Consider the following 27,744-nt stretch of genomic DNA (forward strand, 5'->3'; position numbering starts at 1 on the left):
CTACATAAACCTGAAAATATCGATAAAACTATATGGGGGTTATTTCGATAGCCACTGAGGTACTCTATCACATTTATTCAATTGATTTATGACCGGTGGTACAACACCTTTCATACAAGGGTTGACTGAAAATTTCTACAAAATTTTCAGCCAACCATCGTGTATCGATAGGGTACTATAAGTGTCGATAAAAGAGAGTGATTTTAAGTACTGCGTTTTTGGGAGAATTTCATAGTTTGGATAGTGTTAATCAATATTTATTCTTCATAAGTTCTTACTATTCATTCTTTGTAGGTTACGAGAACTGTCCACAACACATCAATGCAGTTACATTCTCTCCAGTTAGAGCAACAATTAGCTCGCAAACTATGCGTAAGGGATACACTAAGAAGGTAAAGAAGAAGCTTGTGTTCAACACATTCCTTATCATTCATCGTTCACGGTGTGTAATACCACTCTATTATTTTAATTTCGAAGTGGTATTCCATAAAATTAACGATGAATGATAAGCAGGGTGTTATACGAGTATTACCAAACCATAAAGTAAAAAATGTTTTTAATATATAATAAATTGTGTTCCACCATTATCTACATACGAAATATGAGCAACACTGAGATAGTATTTAGTTTGTAAAATAAAATAATAACTACTTATATAGTTGGTTCCGCATATATTTTATTTGACTAGTGACCAGGTTTTGTCATTACCAACATCATCAGACTGGTAGGAGGCTAGAAAAATGTTATACAGACAACAAGGCAGGGGCTAAGAACCATGATTTCATTATTTTTTTTCGGACGAAATAAATTTATTAATTATTAATTGTCCGCCTCCGTAGTGTAATGGTCAGTACGCTCGGATACCGTTCTGGAGGTCCCGGGTTCGATTCCCAAGGAGGGTAAAATAAATAAAAGTGATTTTTTCACTGTAATCTTTATTCAATATTACCCTGGACCGGTACCTGAAGCGGAGGGCTGATCACCTTTCCTTCATGTGTAAAACGATCAAGATAACACTGCGTTTATATGACGCAGTGCCCTATGCAACATTGGGGTGCGGATAAAGGTTTTATTATTATTATAATTAATTCGTTAATTGAACTGGGTTTTCGTATGTAAATTTAGATGTATTTAGTTGGCTTTCTGCACCGCGTGGTTTGGTCGAGCCTGGCACGTGTCGCTGGTGGGGGGAGGGGGGGGGCTTGGCTCACCGTGCGGGTAGGAGACTGTGAGCGGCTTGGGCGGCGTACGCACGGCCCACGTGCACAGAGAGCCGTCCGTGTGGCAGGACACGAACTGCTTGCCCTCGTGGTGCCAGGCCACGCAGCGCAGCGGCTCGGCCGAGATGCAGCGGAACTCGGCGGCGCGCGTGCGCAGGTCCCATATCGCCATCTGCCCGCTCTCGAACGCGATCAGTATCTGTTGGTCACATTGTATTACTAACTAGTAATAGATCACCTCACTATGCATACTTCGGGAGAAATCATAATGGTAATCAGTCACTAGTTTCACAAACATATTAGTTACTTAAAAAAAACAATCCGCCTCCGTAGTACAATGATCAGCACGCTCGGCTACAGTACTTGAGGTCCCGGGTTCGATTTCCTGGAAGGGGGGGGGGACAAATAAATATTAAGTGATTTTTTCACTCTAATATTTATTCAATATTACCCTGGACTGCTACCTGAAGCGGTGGGCTGATCACCTTTCTTCGTGTGTTAATGATCAAGATAACACTCCGTTTATATGATGCAGTGCCCTATGCAACATCGGGTGCGGATGATGGTTTGAAGAAGAAGAACATAAAATTTGGTATAAAAAGAGTCGCGCGAGTGGAGATGGTCCCTCTTTTTAACGCAATTATTTTCAGATAGTGGATTACTTATATTATTTAAAAAAATTAAAAAAAAGTATGGTATGAAAACTTTATACATATTATTGATAAATAAAATGCAGTTATTGATAATAATAACACGAATTTAAGAACCCTGGACTGAAAAGCGAGAGTAAAATAAAAAATATAAAACAAGATTCTGCTAGTTAAATGGAAAAAGGAGAAAATTTCTCTTATTTCCTCCTATTACAAAAAAACAGATCGCGTAATGAATAAAGATATCAAGTTTTCCATTACCCAAATTAATCTGAACGTAACGTCGTATATTTAATAATATTTTTTACGAAAATACAGGTAACGTAACATGATAGGTTTGAGAGCACTGATTTCATTCGTGTTAGTAAACACTGTGAATTAAAAAGGTTGTATTATCGTAAGCCACGCGATAAAATACGGGTAAATTTATAAGCCAAGTAACGTATTACGTCGATCAAAACATAAATACTGTGTAAACATGAATAAGCTTACTTTGCTAGCGTCAAGGGGGTTGTCGGTGATTTGAACAACAGCGCCGGGATGCGTCGATCTCACTCTGAAACAAAGAAAATAAATAATAAGACCAATTATATCATAGAACATTGTTTTTCGTAATACATTTATAAATATACAGGGTTGTCAAAAAATATGTTATCACTTACGTGATATTGAATTTTATCACTGTTGTATAAACAACAATATCGCAGAAATATTGGATCAATCGAATTGAAAAAATCGCTTGAATTGTAACGTATACTCACATACAGTTTAAAAAAACATTATCTTTAAAAATATTTTTAAATTGGAAAAGAATAAGATGAGCATTTAAGAAAAATCTGATTTGCAAGATTGTTTCATGTGTAAGGGGTTAAAAATATACGATGAGATGCCAGAGAGCATGAAGAATGAAAGAAAATTTAATTATAATAATTTGAAAAGAAATGTTTTCATAACGGTAACAGTATTATTTTAATAAAGGACGGAAATGTAAATGAAAGTAGTCACTAAAAGAAAAACTATTATGTATATTATAGAAAAACTTAATGCTTGTTTATATGCTTAAATGTAATATTAATAAAAATAAACAGACAATAAATTTTTAATCTCTGTTAAACGGTTCATCGTAGGATAGAAATTTAAATGATAGTAGTCAGTAAAAGATAAACTTTAAAAGATAAATTTTAGAAAAAACGTAATGATTGTTTATATGCTTAAATGTAATATTAATAAATATAAACACACAATAAATTTAAAATCTCTGTATAACTGTTCATCAACGTTAACATCGTTACGGGGTACCGGTAAAGTTATTTCATTTTCTAAAAATACATTAATCAGGATATTTCACAAAATACAATTTACAATACGAAACTGTTGAACTCAAATAAATATAATTAAGGCCATAAGCAATCGAAAAAAATTGTCGCGTGGTGTACGTAATTAAAAGCCGAAATTAAAATACTCCAGTACACGTTAAGCTTTGAACGGTATCAAATCCTTTGAGCATTATTAATATTTAGTGCAGCTTAAAAAGGATTCTATTTTTGCGATGGGTGTAACCTATCCTACATATAACGTAGACGGCATGTTGTTATCCTTTGTAAAAATATTTTCAAAAAGGTTTAATCTAATAGGTTTGCAGGGAGAAAAAGGTACAGATTAATTTAACCTTTATTCGTGAATTTTTCAGAAGGGTCGAGTTTTCACTTTTAAGTACCGTTTACATAGTACTAAAAAAGTAAAATTAAGTTAATTACGCTGAAAATTGTTACTTCTTTAAAATGAGGAAATTCGAAATATTTTAGCCATGTAAAAAAAGCTGTGATTAGACGTTTAAACTAAAACTGGATTTTTTGGTAAATCTCAGAAAAAAAATGAGGTTTGTTAAGGCTAAGATCTCAAGTATGTCTCAAGAGTTCAAATCAGAATGCGTTTAGCCATGCTTGGGGATAGTCGTGTGCTCACACTCAATTGAAAAAAGTGAATTGGATATTTTTTTTTGTTTTTAAGTATCGAAGAACTCATATATGGATTTTTTTCATATATATATATAAAAATATTTAACTCTTTACCTTTCAATAACTCTTTTATTTTCAAAACCATATAATTATGTCGACGAATAACTTATTTTTTCAAATGTTCCTGGATTTAGAGAAAATAAAGTTGGAACTTAACGAATACTTTGCCCTAAATAGTAAATGCTATTGATAATAAAGGGTCTCTCTCTCCGCAAGCTGGGTCTATAGTAGGTGATCTGTGGATTCGAGCACCTGAAAGGGAAAATGGACCCTGGAAACGGAAATGGACCGGAAAACTCGGCAAAGGGGGATGATACCCGGTGAATAGTTGAAAATGGTTGCTAGCTAGCGGTTGGCGGTTAGCGGTCGGTAGCCTAGCAACCCAGGGAGGATGGCAAGACACGTTGCAATTATAATTCAAACAAGGAAGAGCGTTCATAATGGAAGATTAAAAAAAAACGTGTTTTTTCTTCTTCTTCTGCGTCATTGTGCTCATTGCTGAGGATCGTGACTATCCTCTCTCTTTGTCCTTAAAAGATGTATTGTTTGTTTATTGATATTTCGGTTGGTGGTTCTCTTGGGGAAGATAGTGCAGTAGATTCTCCTTGTTTTCTGCACCGCAGTAGACATATATGTATTTACATATATGTCTACTGAAAATGAAAATGTTATTTTCTGGCGTTTCTCATGTGTGTGATTATAATCCAGGATTCGGACCTCACATACTAATATAAGAGTTTCTGCTTAATAAAAAGCTTCTTTACATCTCACCAATAGATGTCTCTAGTGAAGTTCTAGTGATTCAAGAACAAGTTTTTCTAAATTGGTTCATATATATAGAACTTCCAAGAATTTGAGTATTGTGGTTGTCAATAATGGGTAGAAATGGTGAATGTTACACGTGTGTAAAGTGATCACTTAAACCAGCCTATGACGGTCGACAGCCCCGTAAATGCCCAGACTTCCATATTCTTCTTCATCTTTGATGAGATGTCAAAAAATAATATGACATATATAGGTTGGTCTTTGATGTTGTGTTTTACAGTGCTCTGATATTTTGACCTGACTGATTATGTAGTATTTATTTATTCTGATATTTTGACCTGACTGATTATGTAGTATTTAATTATAAAGATTAAACATTTTGACATCTTAATAAACTCGTAGTTGAAGAAAAATTAAGGTGTCTGGGTATTTACGGGGGTTATGACCTATCATTGTCCGCCTCCGTAGTGTAATGGTCAGCACGCTCGGCTACCGTTCTGGAGGTCCCGGGTTCGATTCCCAAGGGGAGTAAAATAAATATAAGTGATTTTTTCACTGCAATATTTATTCAATATTACCATGGACTGGTACCTGAAGCGGAGGGCTGATCACCTTTCCTTCATGTGTAAACGATCAAGACAACACTGCGTTAATATGACACAGTGCCCTATGCACCATTGGGGTGCGGATAGGGGCTTTATTATTATGACCTATCATAGGATGGTATTTTTCATCTATGTTGAGATGAGATGTGTGGAGAAACACAGATTTGTAAACAAGTATTTGGACATACTCGAAATGTTGTGAATATTTTTTTAAAGTTATACTCCGTCCTCTGTCAACCATTGTATTGGATGATCCCGTACGTTAAACAACAAAAATAATAACGGTCGCGAAATTTTATTCAAATTACGTATATATGCAAATATACGATACTAATTCGAGACGAATTATTTATTTTACATAGAATTTTATGAAATTCATACAAAAAAACGTGAATTTACCAAGTTGCAGCGCCTTGTGTATTCAATGTTGTTGAAATCGAAGTGCAAAGAAATTATAAAATAAGTAACTGACTATAATTATAACATCATTAGCGCAATAATTATTTTGAAAAAATTACACCAAAATAGGTATAAAACGCATGATTAATAAACGACTAAGTTTTATGCCGACATTTTTTTAATTTTTTTTTTATATAAGTATTTATTTATTTATTGTCATAATACATAGATACATTCAATATACATATTCATTTCATATACACATATTTATTGGTGGAACTGCATTTTGTATATTAATGAAATAACAACTAAGTGTTTCGTTTTTTCAACTTTTATATTATTTGACCAGCAACCGGGTTTTGTCGTTATTGACATCAACAGCACGATGATATCAGTAACGACGAAACCCGGTCGAAAAAAGTAAATAGTTGTTGTGGTATGATAAGTTTTTTTTTTGTATTCTTAAAATGCTAATCTTCTAGCTATATATTAAGCCTTAATGCGTTTTTTACTTGATAACTCAAATTTTGAAGAAAAAAAATGGTAAAATATTATGATAATGTAAATACATAAATACCTAATAGCTTTGAAGCACGCGTATGATATTATTGACTGATACGTATACGTTCAAAAGATTGAATGTTTTTTTTAGAGGAGGAGTAATGACGACCAAATGTTATTTTACAAGATTAAGTCGTACATTATGTCTGGAATTTTATTTATTACAACTTTGGCACTATTAAAACCGGCTGTTGATCAATTTTGTCAGGGAGTTAATGATACCGAAAAGAAAATTGACGAATATCGTTTTTCGTATTTTAAACATTGACTTCCTATGTAATCGACGCCCTCAAATAATACATAAAGGTAAAAACCATAATTAATTTTTTGAAGGCCCAGAAAATTATTGTAATCTAGTAATAATTCATTAAAAATAACGGTTAAAGCAATATTATAATATGAAAAATAATGCTTTGTATTTTTTATTAATTCATTATTACTACCATAAATATTACTACATTTTGACATCTCAATAAAAATGAAGAAGAATATGAAAGTCTGAGTATTTACAGGGCTTATGATCTGTCATGGGCTGGTTTAATAGCATAATATTTTATTTATTTACATTATCCTAATATTTTACCTTTTTTCTCTTCAAAATTTGAGTTATTAGGCGTCGTTTGCGTTAACAGGTCACACGTCCTGTGAATACTAAGAAAAAAATTATCCATTGATGCAACTAAAAACAAATTACGTTAGTGACAGGCGCCGTGATGTAGTTGAGTACACGGTCGATTGAAACTGGCGTCGTGGGTTCGATTCCCACCAATTGCTTTTAAAAAAAAATATTGAGTATCAATTGATCTGAGTGTTTGTAATTTATTTTTCTAGCCTCCTACATGCAGACAAGCGTCTAAAAAATGAAGATTCGCGGTTTATTCCTTTAAAAAACTGTGATGTTTACCCTCCTTCGCTTCAATACTTATACTGGAAATAAGTCCTTTCTTCATAAATACATATTACATTAGTTATCCACCTCGTTTTCATTTTTCATCCTTTGTCTCTTGAGTAGTAAATATATATATTATGTAGTCTGCATTCTCGCGCAAGAAAATGCCGTTGGCTCGAGAGAACGTACTCGAGAAACAAAAGGTACAGCTTCAATTCGTTTTATTAATCGACAAAGAGAATCCCGCGTCGACGTTCGCCAAGGACTGAGCTGGCGCGGGGAGAATACTTGAGAAGCTAAAAGTATGACTGATGCGCTACTTGTTGCTCTCCACTTGTACGAGAAATAATATCATTCAGGCATTTATTGCTCTCGTAAAATAAATAATGAAATAATAAATCACCCATTCGAGATTATTTCATTTGTAGGTAAATAAATACATATTGTAAAGAATATAGCATCAGAAGAAGCAATCCGAATGTCAAAAAAATACATTTGCCAAAAGCACGAAAATCCGGATTTTTTTATTGATAAAAATATACCAAAAAAATTGTGAATGTTAATACTAACACCGGCCAATGAGGCCCTTTTCTGATATCTTAAAAATTATGAAAAACAATGCGGAAATCTGAGCATTTACAGGCTTAACGATCTATGATAGACTGGTTTAAGTGATCACATTATACACGTGTAACATTCACCATTCTACCCATGATTGAAAAACCACACTACTTAAATTTCGGAAGTTATATTTATTATTTATTATGTGGTTGGTAGGTAATAGAAGCAGAGAAAGATAGAGGAAAACTTGGCATGATCAAGTATTTTAAATACTCGAAAGTGGTCAGGTCAGGAGTCGAAATAATCGAGGGGTATGTATGAGGAGATACATTAATCTGGAGTAGGCGAAGATTGTTTTCAAAGACAGATTGGTGTGGCGTTCTTTTTTCTCTGCCTACCCCTAAAAGGGAACGGTATATAAGTTAGTTTTATTTAAAATATTGTGTTTAAAAAATGTAAAAAAAGTTAAAGTAAATCGCTAAATTCGTACTTCTGTAGAAATAACTAATAAATAAACTATAAGGATTTTTGTTTTCACAGAACAATCTATTTCTTTATTAAATAAATAAAACTTAATCTTTGTTAATAAACAATTTTATTTTTTTTGTAATAGGCATATATTTTGGTTGTGTGAAGAAAGATACACAGGGTATTATCGTGATACATATTTTTTAACGAAATGATTTTTGGCTTCGTAAATTTCAGAAAATTATCATTCGTAATAAAATTCAGAGTGCAAACATAGGCTGGGAGGTGACTGATAGCGTATGTAATCAAATGCAGTGTTTTCAAAGCGTTTGCACAAATGCATTCAGGATAGGGGAAGGGGGCGGGAGGGTGGTCGCGCGCTCATTGGTTCGAATATTGTATCATCAGTGACAGGTGGCGCCTGAAGCGATGCGGAACTGTGGAACCGCCGCATTTGGCCCGAGCCGGGGGAATTTCAGGCACGAGGTGCCGGGCGTGCCATACTGTGTTGTTATTTTACTTTATGCAAAGGTATATCGCCGGCTCAAAGCTCTGCGATGTCCCTGCGAGCCATCCGATCCCCTTGACGAGGCTAAGTTACAATTTGGGATGTACAAGGGAGAATGTACCCGTATACAAACAACGTCAGGTGCCAGAAAACAGGTACCTACAGGTACTCGTAAACGATTGGCAACTAGATTTTCTGGGTACCTACTTAATATTTTAAATTATTTTCTTTCGTCATTTATTTCTTTTTTTTTCAAACCCTTATCCGCACCCCAATGGTGCATAGGGCACTGCATCATATAAACGCAATGTTATCTTGATCGGTAACACATGAAGGAAAGGTGATCAGCCCTCCGCTTCCGGTACCAGTCCAAGGTAATATTGAATAAATATAAGAGTGAAAAAATCACACAAATTTATTTGATCCCCCCCTGGGAATCAAACCCGGGACCTCCAGTACGGTAGCCGAGCGTGCTGACCATTACGCTACGGAGGCGGACATACATTTATTTCTTAAATCACATAATTATTTTGTGTTGTAACTTCTATAAAAATAATTATTGAAAATATTATATATTATTGCATCTTTCTATTCAATGAAACGTTTATGTAAGTGTTAAAATCTAAGATAGCTGGTCATGCTACATGTTAAGATATTTTTGACATTTGTGTCGATTGATGTGGCCGATAAAATATTATGATTTTATTAAACAAAAAAAAACCGACGGAAAATGTTTAAAACAATACACGAAACACTAACACTTACAATGATTAAAGAAAACACTTGTTTTTTACCCCTTGAGTTTTATTATAGACTACATGTTTCAGAAGTTAAACTTCCATCATTCAGGTCTGTATAATAACAGTATAATAATAGTCTGTATTTACAACATTTTGAGTGTGTCCAAATACTTGTTCACAAAATCTGGATTATCTCCAATTACAGGAGTTATTTTCATATTATTTTTTGACATCTCATAATATAAGAGTTTCTGCTTAATAAAAAGCTTCTTTACATCTCACCAATAGATGTCTCTAGTGAAGTTCTAGTGATTCATGAACAAGGTTTCTAAATTGGTTCATATATATAGAACTTCCAAGAATTTGAGTAGTGTGGTTGTCAATAATGGGTAGAATTGGTGAATGTTACACGTGTGTAAAGTGATCACTTAAACCAGCCGATGACGGTCGTAAGCCCCGTAAATGCCCAGACTTCCATATTCTTCTTCATCTTTGATGAGATGTCAAAAAATAATAGTCTGTATTAGTTATTATTATTATACAGACCTGAATGATGGAAGTTTAACTTCTGAAACATGTAGTCTATAATAAAACTCAAGTGGTAAAAAACAAGTGTTTTCTTTAATCATTGTAACATGTCTTACCACAAAGTTAATGCCGAAACCATAAATAAAATAACACTAACACTTGTTACGAAACAATAACAAAAAAAACTCGTTACGATTTTAATATAAACGAAAATGATTACGTCACTTCGACATGTTTGAAAGAAAACAAAGAACGTTGCAGTACGACAATGTAAAATGTAAAATATTCATTTGGCCTGAATTGCAGACAGACACGTTTCCTAGGGGAGAAATGACAGTAATAAGGGAGCAGAGTGCTGCCTGAAATGATAATGAATAGTAATAATGTGAAGTTTGAGTGTGAAAGGAAGTAATGCAGGCAATAATGCGAATGCAGCATCTGCCTGGGATTATTATACTAGAAAAGTGTCATTCGGATAGATTCTATCCTAATGACAGTGGTCGGCAAACTTATAAGCCAAAGAGCCAAATATGCGCATTACAACAATTAAAATTTTTCTCGACAGCCAAATCTGTTTGCAGTTCTAGTACACCCTGATTATAATTTTAGACATTTATTACATAAGTTAGGGATACACTAAATAAAACGTGATTTCACACAAAATGAGGATTTTGTTCATTGATATAAAATAAAGTAAGGTATTTGTTTGTCCGCCTCCGTAGTGTAATGGTCAGCACGCTTGGCTACCGTACTGGAGATCTTGGGTTTGATTCCCAGGGGAGAGTGAAATTAATATAAGTGATTTTTCACTGTAATATTAAATATTACCCTGTATTGGTACCTAAACGCAGGGCTGATCACATTTCCTTTATATGTTAAATGATCAATAGATACCTATGTATTTTTTTCCACGTGAATTTTATTTGACTAGCAACCGGGTTCCATAGTAACCGACATCTGTCTGATGATGATTGCTGGTCAAATAAAATTAATGTGGAAAAAATACATAGTCATTTTATTCTACATCGCTCACTCCTTTCAAGAACGTCATAAATCAAAATCATTAATTTTCAGTTGTGCATGTTTTCGGAATGCCCAGAAAATGCACTATATATCAGCAAAAGAGGCATATTTTTAACTTAATATTTACGCGCTACAGGGCAGAATGTGATGTTTTTGCATTTTGAATTAAAGGTATTGTTAAATTATGTTTTTAAATATCCTAAATATTTTTCAAATGGAGAAAAAACCTTCAGATTTTACCTAAAAAGATCTGTTGCACAGCAAATAGTTAAATAAGTGGCTTGATATTTATTTTTAATATATATTATTTTATTCTTAAACTTTAAAAACGATCTCCTGAAAAATCAAGTTATTTGAATATTTGACGTTGTTGAAAGGAATGAGCGATATTAGGAGACGCTTAAAAATGACTAAATATTTTTCAAATTGAGAAAAAACCTTCAGGGTAAACTAAAAAGATCTGTTGCACAGCAAATAGTTCAATAAGTGGCTTGATATTTATTTTTAATATATATTATTTTATTCTTAAACTTTAAAAACGATCTCCTGAAAAATCAAGTTTTTTTATTAATGACGTTCTTGAAAGGAGTGAGCGATATGTTAGATGTGTATTACTTGAAAGAGGATGTTTTATTGACACTGGATACTACCAACGAAGTTATGCCGTTATGAGAAGTTTGCATTTGAATAATATTGCAGAATATCTACGAGGTATGTACAGTAGAAATTGTGGGAGATAGTTGTAGTTTTACATAGTTTAACGGTTTATGATGCAATGTTCCCGTTCGCGCTCCTGCGTCAGAATGGTCCTCGACAGAATAGAGCAGCTGGCAGGAACGGGGAACTAAATGCCGTTTCGTCGGGAATTAAACTTCGTCCTTATGTTTCAGGCGGACAAATGACAACTTCGGCAGTGATGTCTCCCGAAATGGAGCACTCAAACGAGACGATAAAATGCCTACAAACATGACAAGAATCGTAACCGAAGAAATCTGAAAGAGTTACGGCGCATTTACGTTGAGCGGTAAAAAAACTTTCGTCCTTACATTTTCATTTATATCATACTTAAGTGCGAGCATTGCCGCTTTATAACGAAATAAAGATAAAAACATAGTTTTTATTCTTCTTAAGACTAAATAAAACCAAACTAACTATCACGCCGCTTCTCCACCGGGGTAGGCAGAGAGAATCGAATGCCACACCAATCAGTCTAAGGAAAAAAATCGCCTCTTCTACGTTCATACTTTTCCTCATACATACCTCCCGATTATGCCAACTCCTGATCTGACCTATCCAAGTTTATGAAATACTTGATCATGCCAAGTTTTACTCGGTTTCCCTGCTTCTATTTACAATTACATTTGCATCATAAACTCGATTTTAGTGTCTATTCTTCTTCTAACCCTTATCCTCATCCAGTCATAGGGGACTGCATGGTATTGAAACGGTGTTATCTTGATCGTTAATTGCATCAAGGCAACGTGATCAGTCCTGCGCTTTTTGTAATAGTCAAGGGTGATATTAAATAAATGTGAGCTAAAATCGTTTAAATTTGATGATCTCCTTGCGAATCGATAAAGAAACTTTAAACATTAAACTGGCTTAAATATACGAATATCATAATGGAAAAACAATTGTATGGGGAAATTAAAAATTCTTCAAACCCTTATCCACACCCCAATGGTGCATAGGGCACTGCATCATATAAACACAGTGTTATCTTGATCATAAACACATGAAGAAAAGGTGATCAGCCCTCCGCTTCATGTACCAGCCGAGGGTATTATGGGATAAATATTAGAGTGAAAAAATTACTTTATTTGACCCCCCCCCCCCTGGGAATCGAACCCGGGACCTCCAGAACAGTAGCCGAGCGTGCTGACCATTACACTATGGAGGGGCACAAAAATATAATATAAAAATAAATATTAATAAACAATAAATTTTCGCATGTCGCTTAAAAATATTAAAAATTCAAGTATATTATTTTGTAAATGTACTTGGCCTACATACATATTAAAAAAAAATACCATACAAAGTTATACAAAGGGGTTTTAGAGCGAAACACATTTACGTTGTCGAACGATAAAAGGCCTTAGGGTTGGAAATAATGCTATCTACATTTCTAACACTTTATCGATAGTTTAATACGCTTAAGATAAGAGTAACATTTCCAGGAATGTTAGGAATAGCTTTGGAAGAAATAGCTTTGTATTGGACAGAGAATACATTTGTCTTGTTGTGTATTTAATTGTAAATCAAAAAACAAAGTAAAAATTAGCAGAGTACCGCGTATAAGGACACATGTATGGTTGGAAAATATGTACACATTCGTTATTAAGTGATTTTTGAGAAGAGAATAATTTTGTAAACGAAACATCGACCCAACTTTTTCTCATGTATAGAAATATATTTTCCTTTTCTCATGTATCAACCATAAATGCAGCCAAGAACACACATATAAAATAACGTGTCAATTATAGGATACATACATATTTACAAGATTAAAAAAAAACGAGTGTGGTTGTCAATCATGAATAGAATGGTGAAAGTTACATGTTTATAAAATGATCACTGTAACCAGTCTTTGACAGATCGTAAGCCCCGTAAATACACAGACTTTCATATTACTCTTCATCTTTATTGAGATGTCAATATAAATAACTTCTAAGTGAACCGCCTCCGTAGTGTAATTAATAGTCAGCACACTCGGCTACCGAGCTGGAGGTTCCGGGTTCAATTCCCAAGGGGGGGTCAAATAAATATAAATATTTGTTCAATACTACCCTGGACTAGTACCTGAAGCGGAGGGCTGATCACCTTTCCTTCATGTGTTAACGATGAAGATAACACTGTGTTTATATGATGCAGAGCCTTATGCACCATCGAGTGTGAATAAGGGTTTAAAAAAAAGTGAAGAAACCGAACAGATTTGCGAACAAGGATTTGGACACACTGATAATGTTGTTATGTTTAATATTCACAATCAAATAAACATATCGCGATGGTGTTATATTAGAAATTTGAAGGTATTAACTAGGTATATATTTATGAGGAAAGATTTAGTGAGGAGATTTACATTTTGTTGCGCCGATATGGGCAGCCAATTTGGTGTATGAAATTATTCACAGCGAGGGCGTTTAATCTCCACATAACGAGCAGATTATCGTTAGACACGCATTTATTAAACGGAATCACCAGAACACGGCGGGCGTGTTTGCGACAATGAGATCAAATTATTAATTTATAACTATTCACGCGAAATGAGCACGTATATTGTGAATTACAAATTACATATCTGTAGCACGTCCCCTTGTTCTGCGTGACGGCAATATGGGGCGCTTCGGCGTCATTTGTGGATTCATACTACGTGATATTCATAGTTTTTGTTGGAGGACTTAAAATATTATTGCCATGTACGCGCGGCGATATATTACGAGTATATTATGATCTCTAAAGAACACACATTCTAGTTTACAGCGATATCCTTTATTATACGATGAAAATTTCAAATCGCACAATATTTTGTGATGCCAGCTAAAGGAATTTCAAAGAAAAAATTAAAAGATGATGAGTATTTTCTAGGTATTTATTATACTAGTTTTAAACAGAAAAATAGTTTAAAAAACATATATTCTATTCAACACTCCATTTTCATTCTAGAAGATACGGATAAAGATACTAATACGATTTTAAACATCGTTAATTGATAATTGAAATGACGTTTCGGCTCTATTCTAATATGTGAGATACTTCGGAAAAGATCTAGTATATTTTTAAGTGGAGAAATCTGTTCGGGTGGATTTCGAAGTTTGTATTAATTTAGATTGACATTGACAAGGACATTGAAAGCTATTTAATGTTAATTCACAGTAAAATCGGAATACAATTTTGTTTTACATTTTCTTATAATTTTTACAACTTTGTTCATAAAAAAATGCTTTTTAAAAGTGGTCCGTTAGGAAGCCTAGTGCTTTTGTTTCAGATCAGTAATGCGTTGGGAGCTTTCAACACATACCATATTTCAAGAAAAGAATGTGTAGAAAAAAGGCAACGTGGAAAATTACGCCACGAAAGTAAAAATAAGAAAACAAATATTAACCCTACCTTTACGTTACCCCAATGAAAAAGTGTTACGTGTTCAAGATAGCACAATCTAGAACATTCAAACAAATGTTTATAATAATCACCTGCCATTAATAAAGTTACGTAACTTTAAAGACAAGTAAAAAGTTTTCACAAATTGTTTTCAGTAAAAATTGTGGGATGTACATGGACGTAAAACGGATGATGATACAAATTTTATACAAAATAGAAAATGTTGAACAAAGTTACATGCAAAATAATGATGATAAATAACACACGTGTACTCGTATAAACCTTCCGCCAAGATAAATCTGTAAACTTATATTAAAGATAGCGAAACAGTAAAAAAAATCACATAAAAAATTGCAATGATGAATATCAAAAAGGTTTTTTGAAGCTATTAAAAACGTCCGCATTTCTCCAGAGAATCGAAATAAAAAATGTTTTTTTCTAATTTTACTCAGTTTTTCTCGAATCGTGGCTTTTTCGATTAAATCCCAGCACAGCGCTATGTTTCAATATCACCATCGAGTTTCTTTTCCAAAAGAAATATTAAAATCTCCAAGAGACGATAGAAAGGCAGAACGTGCTCATTTGTATTAACTTCTCACAGTTGAATGAAAATTAATTTGTAAAAAACTAAGTACAAAAAGTGATCATCTTGAAGTGTAATCATAAAATACAAGACGTGCTTGAGAAGACAGATGAATCATAATAAAAATAATAATAATGAAAAAACACCTGAGTTTCAATAATGAAAAAGCAAAAGGAAAATAAAAAATGAATCTTTGACTGAAAAACACATGAAGGGCGAAATATTGATAAGTTCATATATTATTACTTTAAAATTAAATCACATAATATTTTTGTTATTGTTTAAGGAAGAGAAGTATTTGTGTACTTGTAATTGACGCAAATATTTCAATTTTCTACTATTTTAAAGCCCTAAGCGGCCCGTTATTAAAAATAGAAATTAAGTTGTGGTAAAGTGGGCTCGAATCGAGAAATTTTTACTTTATTTTCAGTCCGCAACACGAATCACGAGGCCACAACCCGGTAACATAAAACTAAGAAGTACTCTAATATCAACATGAAAAATAAAAAAATACTGAAATTAGAAAGGATGTAACTAAATGAGTTTAATTTAAAAAAAAATATTTATTAAATTAATGACATATTTTTTTCTGGTGCCAAACATATTCTGCAAAACTAACATAATTAAAAAGGAAGAATATTTTAAATCACGGAATAAATGATAACAGATGTACCGTTTACTATATTGTTTCATTAGTACATTAAAAATTAACAACGATCTAAGGTTATTTGGAGGAATAATTAAACAGGAAGTCAAAATGGGAAGGATCATAATTTTAATAGATCATCCTACGTTACCCATTCGTAGGAAATTGATACTGACAAATTATTGATAAGATGTTCTATGCGATACATATTACACAAGTTATGTATTCACGAGTTGCGGCCACATATTACAGATACCTAAGTTATCTCACGGCAGTCAGGATATCCGATAGAGTTAAGTGCTCTCGACTAAACGGTATCATGTGTATGTGCAGTTAGAGCTATTCTGTTCCACATGCTACATAATGTATGAATCTGGCGTATCGTCAATGAGGCTACAAAGCTCGAGTTGCCAGGAGTGCAGGGGGGCGATGGGATAATGAATTCTGGGTCAGATACATTCCCTTATTATGGCCATTCTTCCGTCTAGTCTGTTCCCGCCGAGTTAAGTGGAATTGTTGAATTGCGAAGACATGGTTAAAGCAGTGGAATTGCGGGAGACTGACATATGACCGCGCGAAAAATAAAAGAAAATAAAAGAAAGCGAGAGGCATTGAACATTCACGAATCAAGAAAAAATAGGTGTTGAGATTAAAAGGGAATTATTAAGTAATGATATTTTTCTCACATAGAAAAAATGTCGTTCACACTGAGATCGTTCAGTTGAATTTATTAACTGATATCTTTGACTTCATATCATCAGCGATCGAGTTGATATCATGTGGATGCTATACGATGTTTTCACTTTGATTACACTGAATTTTTGATGTTAGGTTTAGATAGTTAGAGACATACAGCATTGTGTACACAGGTTAATTGAAATGAATTTTAAGAAAATTCCAATACACATATTTTTCAACTTGTGTATCATATCGCTCACTCCTTTCAATAACGTCATAAATAAGAAAAACTTGATTTTTCAGGAGATCATTTTTAAAGTTTAAAAATGTTATAAAATGTATTAAAAATAATATCAAGCCACTTATTACACTTTTTACTGTGAAACAGATATTTTAAGGTAAAACCTGAATGTTTTTTCTCCATTTAAAAAATATTTAGTATATTTAAAAAAATAATTAAACAATACATTTTCTTCAAAATGCAAAAACAACACTTTCTGCCCTGTAGCGGGTAAATATTAAGTTAAAAATATGCCGCTTTTCCTGGGATATAGTACATTTTCTGGGCATTCCAAAAACACGCGCAACTGAAAATTGACGACTTTTGATATATGAGGTGTTGAAAGGAGTGAGCGATTCGACTCTATTCGAGGGAGGCTTTCATTAATTATTTTCACCATTAAAAAGTTAAATGCTTCTTGTTTATTCACTGGCAAACAACAATAATTAAAGTAATATTCCATAAATTATTACGAATTATATTTAAACATATCATTAATCACCCCGAAAAGTAAACACGAAAGCCCGAGATACGAGAAGCGAAAATAGATTACATATATTTACAAGAACACTTTATTAGGAAAACTATGACGATTAAACAACGCAAGGCGTTATGATTCGGCGATACTGTAAGTGAAATATGATACCAATCTATCAAACTTTCATTTTCGACTCGCTGTTTCATTTTGAAATGTGAAACTTCGAGAATGGGAATCAGGCCACATTTACATTGAGACAGTAACTGACGTCAAACACAAGGCAAGTCAGTGCTGACTTGGTATTGCTATAAATTAGTATAAATTGACTTCACGGCAAGTAAAATTGATTTCACGGCAGTACAGCGCTATCGCGCCAGTGCTGACTTTAACATTCCCAAAGTTTATTTTTAAAGTCAGTCCTTTCCCCCGCTACATGCGCCAGCGTTACTGACGTCATCTAAACATCAAAATCAGTAGTTGGTCAGTCGTTGAATCGGCATTGTAGGGTGTCCATCGTTTATCTACTTCCTTATCCTAACTCATTTCTTAAAAAAAAAAACATTTTTCTTCTAGCATATCCGTGAACTCTTCTAAAAGCAGATGGGAAATACTCCTGTTTCTCAGCAAAACTTAATAATTGACTCGTATCGAGGGGCGTGCATTCTATATAGGCAGAAAAGTAGTGCCAATCCTAAATCACCCGCGTGACATATAAAAACGCAACCGGTACCTAACCTACCTTACTAAGTAGTACTTAGCTTACCTTATTATCTACTTGTACTGCCTACCCTAGTATGTAGTATCAGCTTACTTTACTATCTACCTCTACTGCCTACCCTCATTAATTCTCTGTGCATGCCATTGCTAATATCAAATTTAGTCGTTTTCGGAAATTCATTTTTCTTCACTGACTTTAATGTGGTCGCCGTAAAATAAAAATCTTAACTGATTACTACGTTTATGTATTAATTGTTAATTCAAACACAGATTTTTTTCAGTCTACTCAGTTGTATTTAATTGTTAAAAAACACATAAAAATTACCATCGTGACAATAGTTTCGCCTAGTTATGGCATTTTCAAACGAATGTGAAGATTAAATGGACTGACGGTTCTTAAATAGCTATACAATTCTAGGTACTTAGGTAATAGTTGTAACATGTGCAGTAATAATTTACGGAAGACAACAATAGGTAATGGGGCACGTAGGTACGTACACTTATATTTATTTTCTGGGAAAGGAAGAATCTATTGACATGGCAATTGTGAGAGAATCAATGTTTTAAAGTTAAATATAATTGTTGGTAATATTATGATAGGTTATTGATATTTGACTCCAATACATGAATTAAGTTTTATCAGGATTTATATATAAAAAAATATTACTACGTATTAACAGTGAAAATCAGTTCTCGGCGCAAGTACTAACGTCAGTAACTGGGTGAATGTAAACCCGCCTTCACGACAAATAGAAATACAGCCAGACGCACATATTGTGCCGTTGTAGAGATATGTTACTGTTCCTGTAATAATGAGCGAACATCGCAAAGTTTCATGGCCGAAGGCAAGCGAGGAACCCGTTGATCAAGGGACATGTTTCATATCTAAAATAATGACTAAAGACTCTTTGAATAAATTATTAATAGGTCGCCTGGCAGAAAAGCGATTCAATTCAAACAATCCGAATTGAAGAGAAATTTGATTTTGAGAGTGAATATTCATATTTCGCTCGGTATCAAAGCGATGGGGAGATCTCGATAATGAGATGGAAACACTGTAAAGTTAGGTGAAACAAAACGTAATGAGAGGGTACATTTTATAAAAGAAAAATATGTGATGTATGTAATTTTTTGGTATCACGATTGGTGAAGAAGAGAAGCGTGAGTAGTTAAGATATTATTTTGTTCATTAACAGAGTTCAATGGATCAGTCTATCATTAGAATAATAGGAAAGAAATTAAACAAAGCAACAAAATGTTTAGCCTTTCTAATATTCTTATTCTTCATCAAACCTTTATCCACACCCGATGGTGCATAGGGTACAGCATCATATAAACTAAGTGTTATTTTGATCGTTAACACACGAAGGAAAGGTGATAGCCCTCCGCTTCAGGTACTAGTCCAGGGTAACATTGAATAAATATTAGAGTAAAAAAATCACTTATATTTATTCGACCCCCCATGTGAATCGGTGTCGGGTTGCGGTCCCGTGGTTGGTGTCGCGGATTCTTAAGTCAGAGTTTATCGGTTTGAACTTTCCCTACCACAAGTTGATACCTATTTCTAATAATGAGCCACTTAGGCTCACAGAAATAGTATAAAATGAAAATATTTGTGTAAATAATAAAAACACAAATAATTATCTTTTTTAATAAAAAAAAAACCCGGGACCTCAACTACGGTAGCCGAGCATACTGACCATTATACTGCAAAGGCGGACTAAATATCTGATATACCCACATCAAAATATCAAGTGACAGTTTGCACAGCACCCCCTTTCGCTTGAAATCATTATTTCTCAGAATTGTTTGTGGTTGTTTGAAAATTACAGTATTTTAATGGAAAAAAATAATGAGTTATTTGGATTGTATATAGGCACGCTGTTGTTGACAATCGTGTAAGGGTTGACAGAAATGTTTCAGATCTTTCGTTTGCAGCGGGAATTGTCAACAAAACGGAGTAAAATATAGTAGGTTGCGGGGGCAGGGTAGAATTGGCAAAGAAATTACGTCGAAGAAAAGCCGCAATGAAAATAACGTGAAATACCATACAATAATAATTATTATTCTCTGAATCATTAAGCGCCATTTTTGTAAATTATCACCCAAGAACGTTACACGAAAATCTTTTAATTCTAATTATAATTTCCGATAATTAAATAGACCGATCTTTGTATAACCCCTATCCGCAACCAATGATGCAAAAAGCACTACACGGCATCGACGAAATGTTAAATTAGGGGTTGATTACATGAAAGCAAGATGATTACTCACGAGCCTCATGTACTAGTACAGGGCAATATTGAATAAATATTAAAACGAAAAATTGCTGATATTTATTTTCAAGCCCTCTTCTAAGAACTCAAATCGAAACCACTAGCGTGGTAGCCAAACACTCTAACCATTACACTATGGAGGCGAATAAATAATACATTAAAAGACTTGTTTACATTAATAAAAGTAATGTTCCTTTAGAAGTAGGACTTCTTTGAGATCTGAGTATAAATACATTGCTTTAACTCTCTTTTCTGGATACCAACTAACTCCATAACTAACTTTAACAACAAGTAATGTGTGAATATTTTATATTAAATGAATATTAAATGCTAACCATATTAAATTATATTAAATTTCAACCAGTAAATTACAAAAATACAATATTGTATGTATTTTCCTTGTTTAAAAAAATATCATAAATTTTAAAATCTAATTGAAATTTAAGGCAATTTTTTATGAGACAATGAAATATTGGTATTGCCACATTATCGTCGCATCACATTAAAGTAGGTACACAGTTTCCATTTATGATATACCATAAAATGTATTCAATAAAAAAAAAATTGGAGTTTTCATTACTTTTATCTTCCAGCGTGAGGGATTCTGCGCGGGAGGGACTCCATACACGGTAGGTTGCGGGTCGTTATCAGCCCTAATAAGGCATTTCCCGCGCGTTTATTATTTCCGCGGTAAAATGTGCAAAATGGCCGCCGCACGATGGCGCTGAGCGATAATCAGACTTATGGACATACGTGATTACTGCCTTTAACGAACACGCCGATTGCACGTGTTAATGTCTGTACGCCGAGTGGGCGAGAGGGTTAAACGGTTTATTTTATTATTAAATAATACTACAACCTTTAAGAGCGCGAGATGCGAGACGTCAAAGTAATTAAAATATTTATGTAGTAAAATGACACAATCTCAGACATACAAACTAAGGCAGCTTACATTTTGATATCTCAACTTAGATGTTAAAGGGTCAAGATAAGGGGATGCATTTTTTACAGTATTTAGTAATGATAAAAATGATTTATTAATATTTTTTGATATTTCATCAAAGATGAAGAAGAATATGGAAGTCTGGGCATTTACGGGGCTGACGACCGTCATGGGTTGGTTTAAGTGATCACTTTACACACGTGTAACATTCACCAATTCTACCCATTATTGACAACCACACTACTCAAATTCTTGGAAGTTCTGTACATATGAACCAATTTAGAAACCTTGTTCTTAAATCACTAGAACTTCACTAGAGAAATGTAAAGAAGATACATCTCACACTTTACATCCCACCAATAGATGTCTCTAGTGAAGTTCTAGTGATTTAAGAACAAGGTTTCTAAATTGGTTCATATATACAGAACTTCCAAGAATTTGAGTAGTGTGGTTGTCAATAATGGGTAGAATTGGTGAATGTTACACGTGTGTAAAGTGATAACTTAAACCAGCCTATGACGGTCGTCAGCCCCGTAAATGCCCAGACTACCATATTCTTCTTAATCTTTGATGAAATGTCAAAAAATTATATGAAAATAACTCCTGTAATTGGAGATAATCCAGATTTTGTGAACAAGTATTTGGACACACTCAAAATGTTGTATATTAATATTTTTAAAAAGCAGGCCGAATTATAAACTAAACTAACGCAATTTTACAATTCAATAAACATACTTGTAAATTTAAATGAAATTGATATCGAGAATATTTAAGTTTAATGTAAACACCAAGAATTTTATTTTCTTCTTCATAAATGTTGAAATGTTAATATAAATAATTCCTAAGTGGAAAAACCCAAATTTGTGACCAAGGATTTGGAGACAATTAAAATGTTGTAGATATGTTTTATGTTCACATACATACTTTATATCTCTACAAAATCAAGCAATGAGCCATTTAAAAAATTAAAATAACTAAAACAGAGTTAAATGCCTAAAATTTACAAAATATAAGATCACGAGTAATAGTGCCATAGTAAAAAATCGATAATAAAAGGAAAAGATCAACCATTTAGGAAAGTTTATATTCAACACCCTCCTTATCATTCATCGTTCACTTTGTGTAATATCACTTTAGCACAAACTAATTCGTATTAATAAGTACTAATTGGTTTTACACCAAGTGAACGATGAATGATGAGAGTGTTATGTTACCATACCACAAAGTTAACTTTTTAATATACAAAACATAAGTTTATATTTACTGTGTCATTATTTTTTTAAAGTGACGTGAAACTTCTTTACTTCAGATTGTGAAGGAAATGTCACGTTCTTTAAGGGATGGTAATCGGGTGCACAGTACAAGCTCTGTACATACATAGTATACAGTACACGGAGAACTGCTAGCAGTCAGGTGGGGGAGGGTGACTACGTAACAAGAAGCGTCTTGTTAGCTGACTTTGTAAAGTCTCGCTGAAAACCGAAAACTGCATCACAAGACATTCTCCACGCGTCTAACGATGAAGTCAGATCACAAAGGGAAAATCTGCGAGGGTTGCTCATACGCGAAATTTGTATTTCGAAATTACATGAGGGATGAATAGTTACGACATAGAGATGCCATTAATTACAAATTATAATCATCTAAAAGAGCAGCAATGAAAATATTTTAATTAAAAATACACGAGGAACATTAACACAATTCATTGTATTTTAAATATAATTAATTCTGTTAATTTTAACAAAATAAGCAATACAAACGTAAAAACACTCACTCATAAGAATAAATAATAAAAAATGAGTGTAAGTCCTTCTCCAAGCATAAGAGCTCAGTCTCTTTTTGGAAGAGGAACAGCATAACAAGATATATTAAAAGTAGAAAAGTCTAGCAAATGAGTAAAAAAACAATATTTTTAAAACTATTTTAAATAAAAAAAATGTACGCTTAAGTTCATTGAATAAGAACGAGATTAAAAAAGAGAGAAGACTATTTTACTTAAATTTAGTTATATAATTTAATTTAGATGTAAAAATTATTATACATATATCATTTTAATTAATGTCCGCCTACATAGTGTAATGGTCAGCACGCTCGCCTACCATTCTGGAGGTCCCGGGTTCGATTCCTTGGGGGGGGGGGGTCAAATAAATAAAAGTGATTTTTTCACTCTAATATTTATTCAAAATCACTCTGGACTGGTACCTGAAGCGGAGGGCTGATCACCTTTCCTTCATGCGTTAACGATCAAGATAACACTACGTTTATATGCAGTGCCCTATGCACCACTGGGGTGCGGATAAGGGTTTGAAGAAGATTTTAATTAATTTAAACATAAATAATATTTTAAAATATTACTTTGTCCATAAATCACGAAAAGTAAAACATTTAAAAATACATAAATTCTGTACATAATTAAAAAAACAAACTTATAAAATTCACTCCATAAAAAAGCTTAAAAATTCAGATACATTTATATAATCACATTGAAATCAAATATTTCATAAATTTACTTTGGAAAAATAACTTAAAGAAGAATTATTTTAGTTAAATTAACCTCGTATTTTCTTTGATATCCGATAAAAAGCATACAATGGAAAAAAACTACAGAAAAACATATAACTTCATTCGAATTCCGTTCTCAAATTGCTACAATATATAAATATACCAAAGAAATTAGCGAGTAACGATTGTAAGTGTGATTGACACGGTATAACGCGAAACGAAATCAGGTGAAGGACATTAAAAATGAATTTCCGCGGCAGAAAATGGGCAATTTTATTACGAAACGTAAAACTATAAAAATCCATTGATGTAAAGCTCGCGTGTAAAGAACGCATGAGACACATAATGGCAGACGCGACGTCACACAGTCGAAGCTACAACACAAGTTACAGGAAGGTTTCATAAATAAAACATGAGGTGTACCCTAGAAAACGTGGAATATGGCCTCCCTTACTTCTTTACCGAGAAAACAAACATAAACCAAAATAATATGCAATAGGTATCCTCTTTTTTATTAGCTACGCATGATAAGGTTTGTTTAGGAAACTATCTTAGAAAGACAGGGATTATTATCTGCACAATTTTTGGGATACCCTGGGGAATGGAAAATATTACAAGAACGTGGGTTCCAAAAAAAAGTAAACTGATGGGTATAGATTAATTTGAGAACGATTATATACATATACTATAAACCTTTATTATATACCTATATTATGACCTCTATCAAGGGGTGGGCTGCCTATTTTTTAATAAGGGACTGCCTATTTTTTTAATTAAGAGAGGTGTATAATTTTGTTTGAACTTTTCAAAATACATAATAATTAAAATTAATAAAAATACCTTAAATGCACAAAACACGAAAAAAAAAGTTATTTTTTGTATGGGATCAGAAAATATTGAATCTGAGAATATTGAATGAGAGATTATTGATTTATCTTCATTAAACAAGGGGCTCGCGCGAGCCCCCCGAGCCCCCGGCAGCCCATCGCTGCCTCTATCCTAACTCAATTGTGCATAAAGCACTGGGTCGGATCGACGCAGTATAGTATATTATACCGTATATCTTACTGACACTAACTTGGCAGTAAGATATACGGTAAGGTGACCAGTGCTGGCTATCCTCGGATATACGAGTGCAATAAATTTGATATGATACAAATTATATGACGTGCAAATGAAGAAGCTCGAGGCGGCTCTGCTTTATGGGAAAATAAGCGGCGGAGGAATTGGAAAAAAGAGAATAGTAGATAGGGCAATCGAAGTTGCATACACGAACTCGTACAAGCTTTTGTAATCTAATGTGAACGAGTCCCTCGAGGATAGGAGTGCATACCTATATATATCTAGACTCCTAGATATATCATGTATGTATATAATATATATATATATATATATATATATATATATATATATATATATATATATATATATATATATATATATATATATATATATATATATATATATATATATATATATATATATATATATATATATATATATATATATATATATATATATATATATATATATATATATATATATATATATATATATATATATATATATATATATATATATATATATATATATATATATATATATATATATATATATATATATATATATATATATATATATATATATATATATATATATATATATATATATATATATATATATATATATATATATATATATATATATATATATATATATATATATATATATATTTATATGAATATATATATATATATATATATATATATATATATATATATATATATATATATATATATATATATATATACCTATATATATATATCTAGACTCCTAGATATATCATATATGTAGTGTATTAAAATTGTATTGTAGTGACACCTACTGCAAGAATTTTCAATATTATTTATATTACTAAAATATTTTGTAACTTCAGCGGCTAGCTAAAATATTAAATTGTGAGAATCATTTGAAATAAAATTGATCTCATAGTAATGGATTAAGGTTCTGTGTTCCTACGAAGTAAAGCTGAGTAAGTAAAATGATGAGAGTATTAATATGAAACTATTAGAAACTGCCATGATATTATTTAATGGCATGGAAACATTAAAGATAAGCAAAAATGCTTGGCTAATGTAAATTTAATTAAAATGATAAATTTTCAATTGTTCAATGATAAGTAATCGATAAAATTAAATATATTTTTTTAAATATCTTAAGTGTCGACAAACGCAATGCAGCGTAATATGCACACGAGTAAAGGTTGAAAAAACTCAATCAGTTAAAGGTTACGTCTGAGGTTTATCAAAAAAGCGTATAAATTTGACTTACACAATGTACAATAAATGCCCGTATAATAAAAAAAGAGTCACTCAATATATCCATTCATTGATCTAAGATTAGGAAGAGCTCTTCGCGGTGGTATGGACATGTGAAGCGAATGGATAGCGAGAGAATGACTAAGAAAATATATGTGGCGAATGTGAGAGGGAAAACAGAACGTGGACGACCGAAAAAGACTTGGCACGATCAGATCAATCAAAACCTAAAATCTGGCGGTGTCAAAAGTCTGCGTAATCGGAGGGCATGTATGACTAGATGTATGGATGTGAAGGAGGCGAGGAGTGTATGTCAGGACAGAAGAGTGTGGCGTTCCATCCTCTCTGCCTACCCCTGCGGGGAAACGGCGTGATGGTAGTAGTAGTAGTAGTAGTTGATCTAAGATTGATTCCAAAAAAAGTAAAATGAAAAAAAAAAAAATCAAAACCAATGTGCGGTTAATCATTTCCGGCAAAAGCACGTGTATATCATGTTATTTGATTAAATGTCCCAAATTTGACAAATTGACTTCATTATGCAGTGCGTTTGATGGCATAAAATAAAAAAAAAACATTAAAAAACGATAAAAATATTTAATTAATCTATGAAAAATATTTCATTAAGAAGGCGCATATAATCTTTGATGAAATCAAGTCAATTTCTTGAAAATGTCTAATACCGAAAAATCTCATTGAAAAGTTGTGCCTGCGGCAGATTTCAGCGAAAAATTTTCTCATCAAGATTTGAATTGATTTTGACAACAAACTGACAGTAAGGAGATTAATTATAAAAATATAAGCAACCAATTAACAAAATACAGAAAGATGGAAGCAGAGACTTCCGTTCGTGGTTATACTAGCCATAAAAAATATTCCAGCGATTAGCGGAACGATCTCAAAATTTAATTATTTAAGATGAACCGAAATAATTTGTGGTAAAAATCGGTGGATGTTGATTTCGCGGTTCAATAAATTTAATTGAATCGGTTTGTGACGATTGTACTCGGAAATTACTCCGGAATTGTATTAATGAACTGATTACATAGATGACGAGATTAATCTCTTAGAAGCAGCTTATAAAACGGCCTTAATTCCGAAGGTGACCTACAAGAGTCTTTGTGAGCCTTGGAAATTCGAAAATTAATTATATTTTCCAAGTGAACATAAAACTTGATTTAAAATAAGAAATGTTTAAAGGTAAATAGATTTTGTAAGAGAAGTAAAACGTATTTATTCGAAAGTGAAAATTTCTTTCGGCAAAGAAGTTTTTTTTATTTATGAATCCTTAAC

At 32.8% G+C, this 27,744-nt stretch overlaps 1 protein-coding gene across 7 annotated transcripts in view; it reads right to left on the minus strand.

Annotated features, from left to right (window-relative positions):
* Window positions 1-27,744, minus strand: part of Tomosyn (syntaxin-binding protein tomosyn) — a 369,171-nt gene that overhangs the window by 49,341 nt on the left and 292,086 nt on the right. For all 7 annotated transcript variants that reach the window (XM_088264424.1, XM_088264425.1, XM_088264422.1 and 4 more), the window contains exons 5-6: window positions 2,363-2,426; window positions 1,212-1,419 (exon numbers count right to left, since the gene is read on the minus strand). In XM_088264424.1, coding sequence (XP_088120550.1) covers window positions 1,212-1,419; window positions 2,363-2,426 — 272 coding nt within the window. The remainder of the gene's footprint in view (window positions 1-1,211; window positions 1,420-2,362; window positions 2,427-27,744) is intronic.

Source organism: Brachycentrus maculatus, unplaced genomic scaffold (genome assembly GCF_059751285.1).
Source record: "Brachycentrus maculatus isolate JH-2025_06_01 unplaced genomic scaffold, ASM5975128v1 h1tg000226l, whole genome shotgun sequence".
Classification (NCBI taxonomy): Eukaryota; Metazoa; Arthropoda; class Insecta; order Trichoptera; family Brachycentridae; genus Brachycentrus; species Brachycentrus maculatus.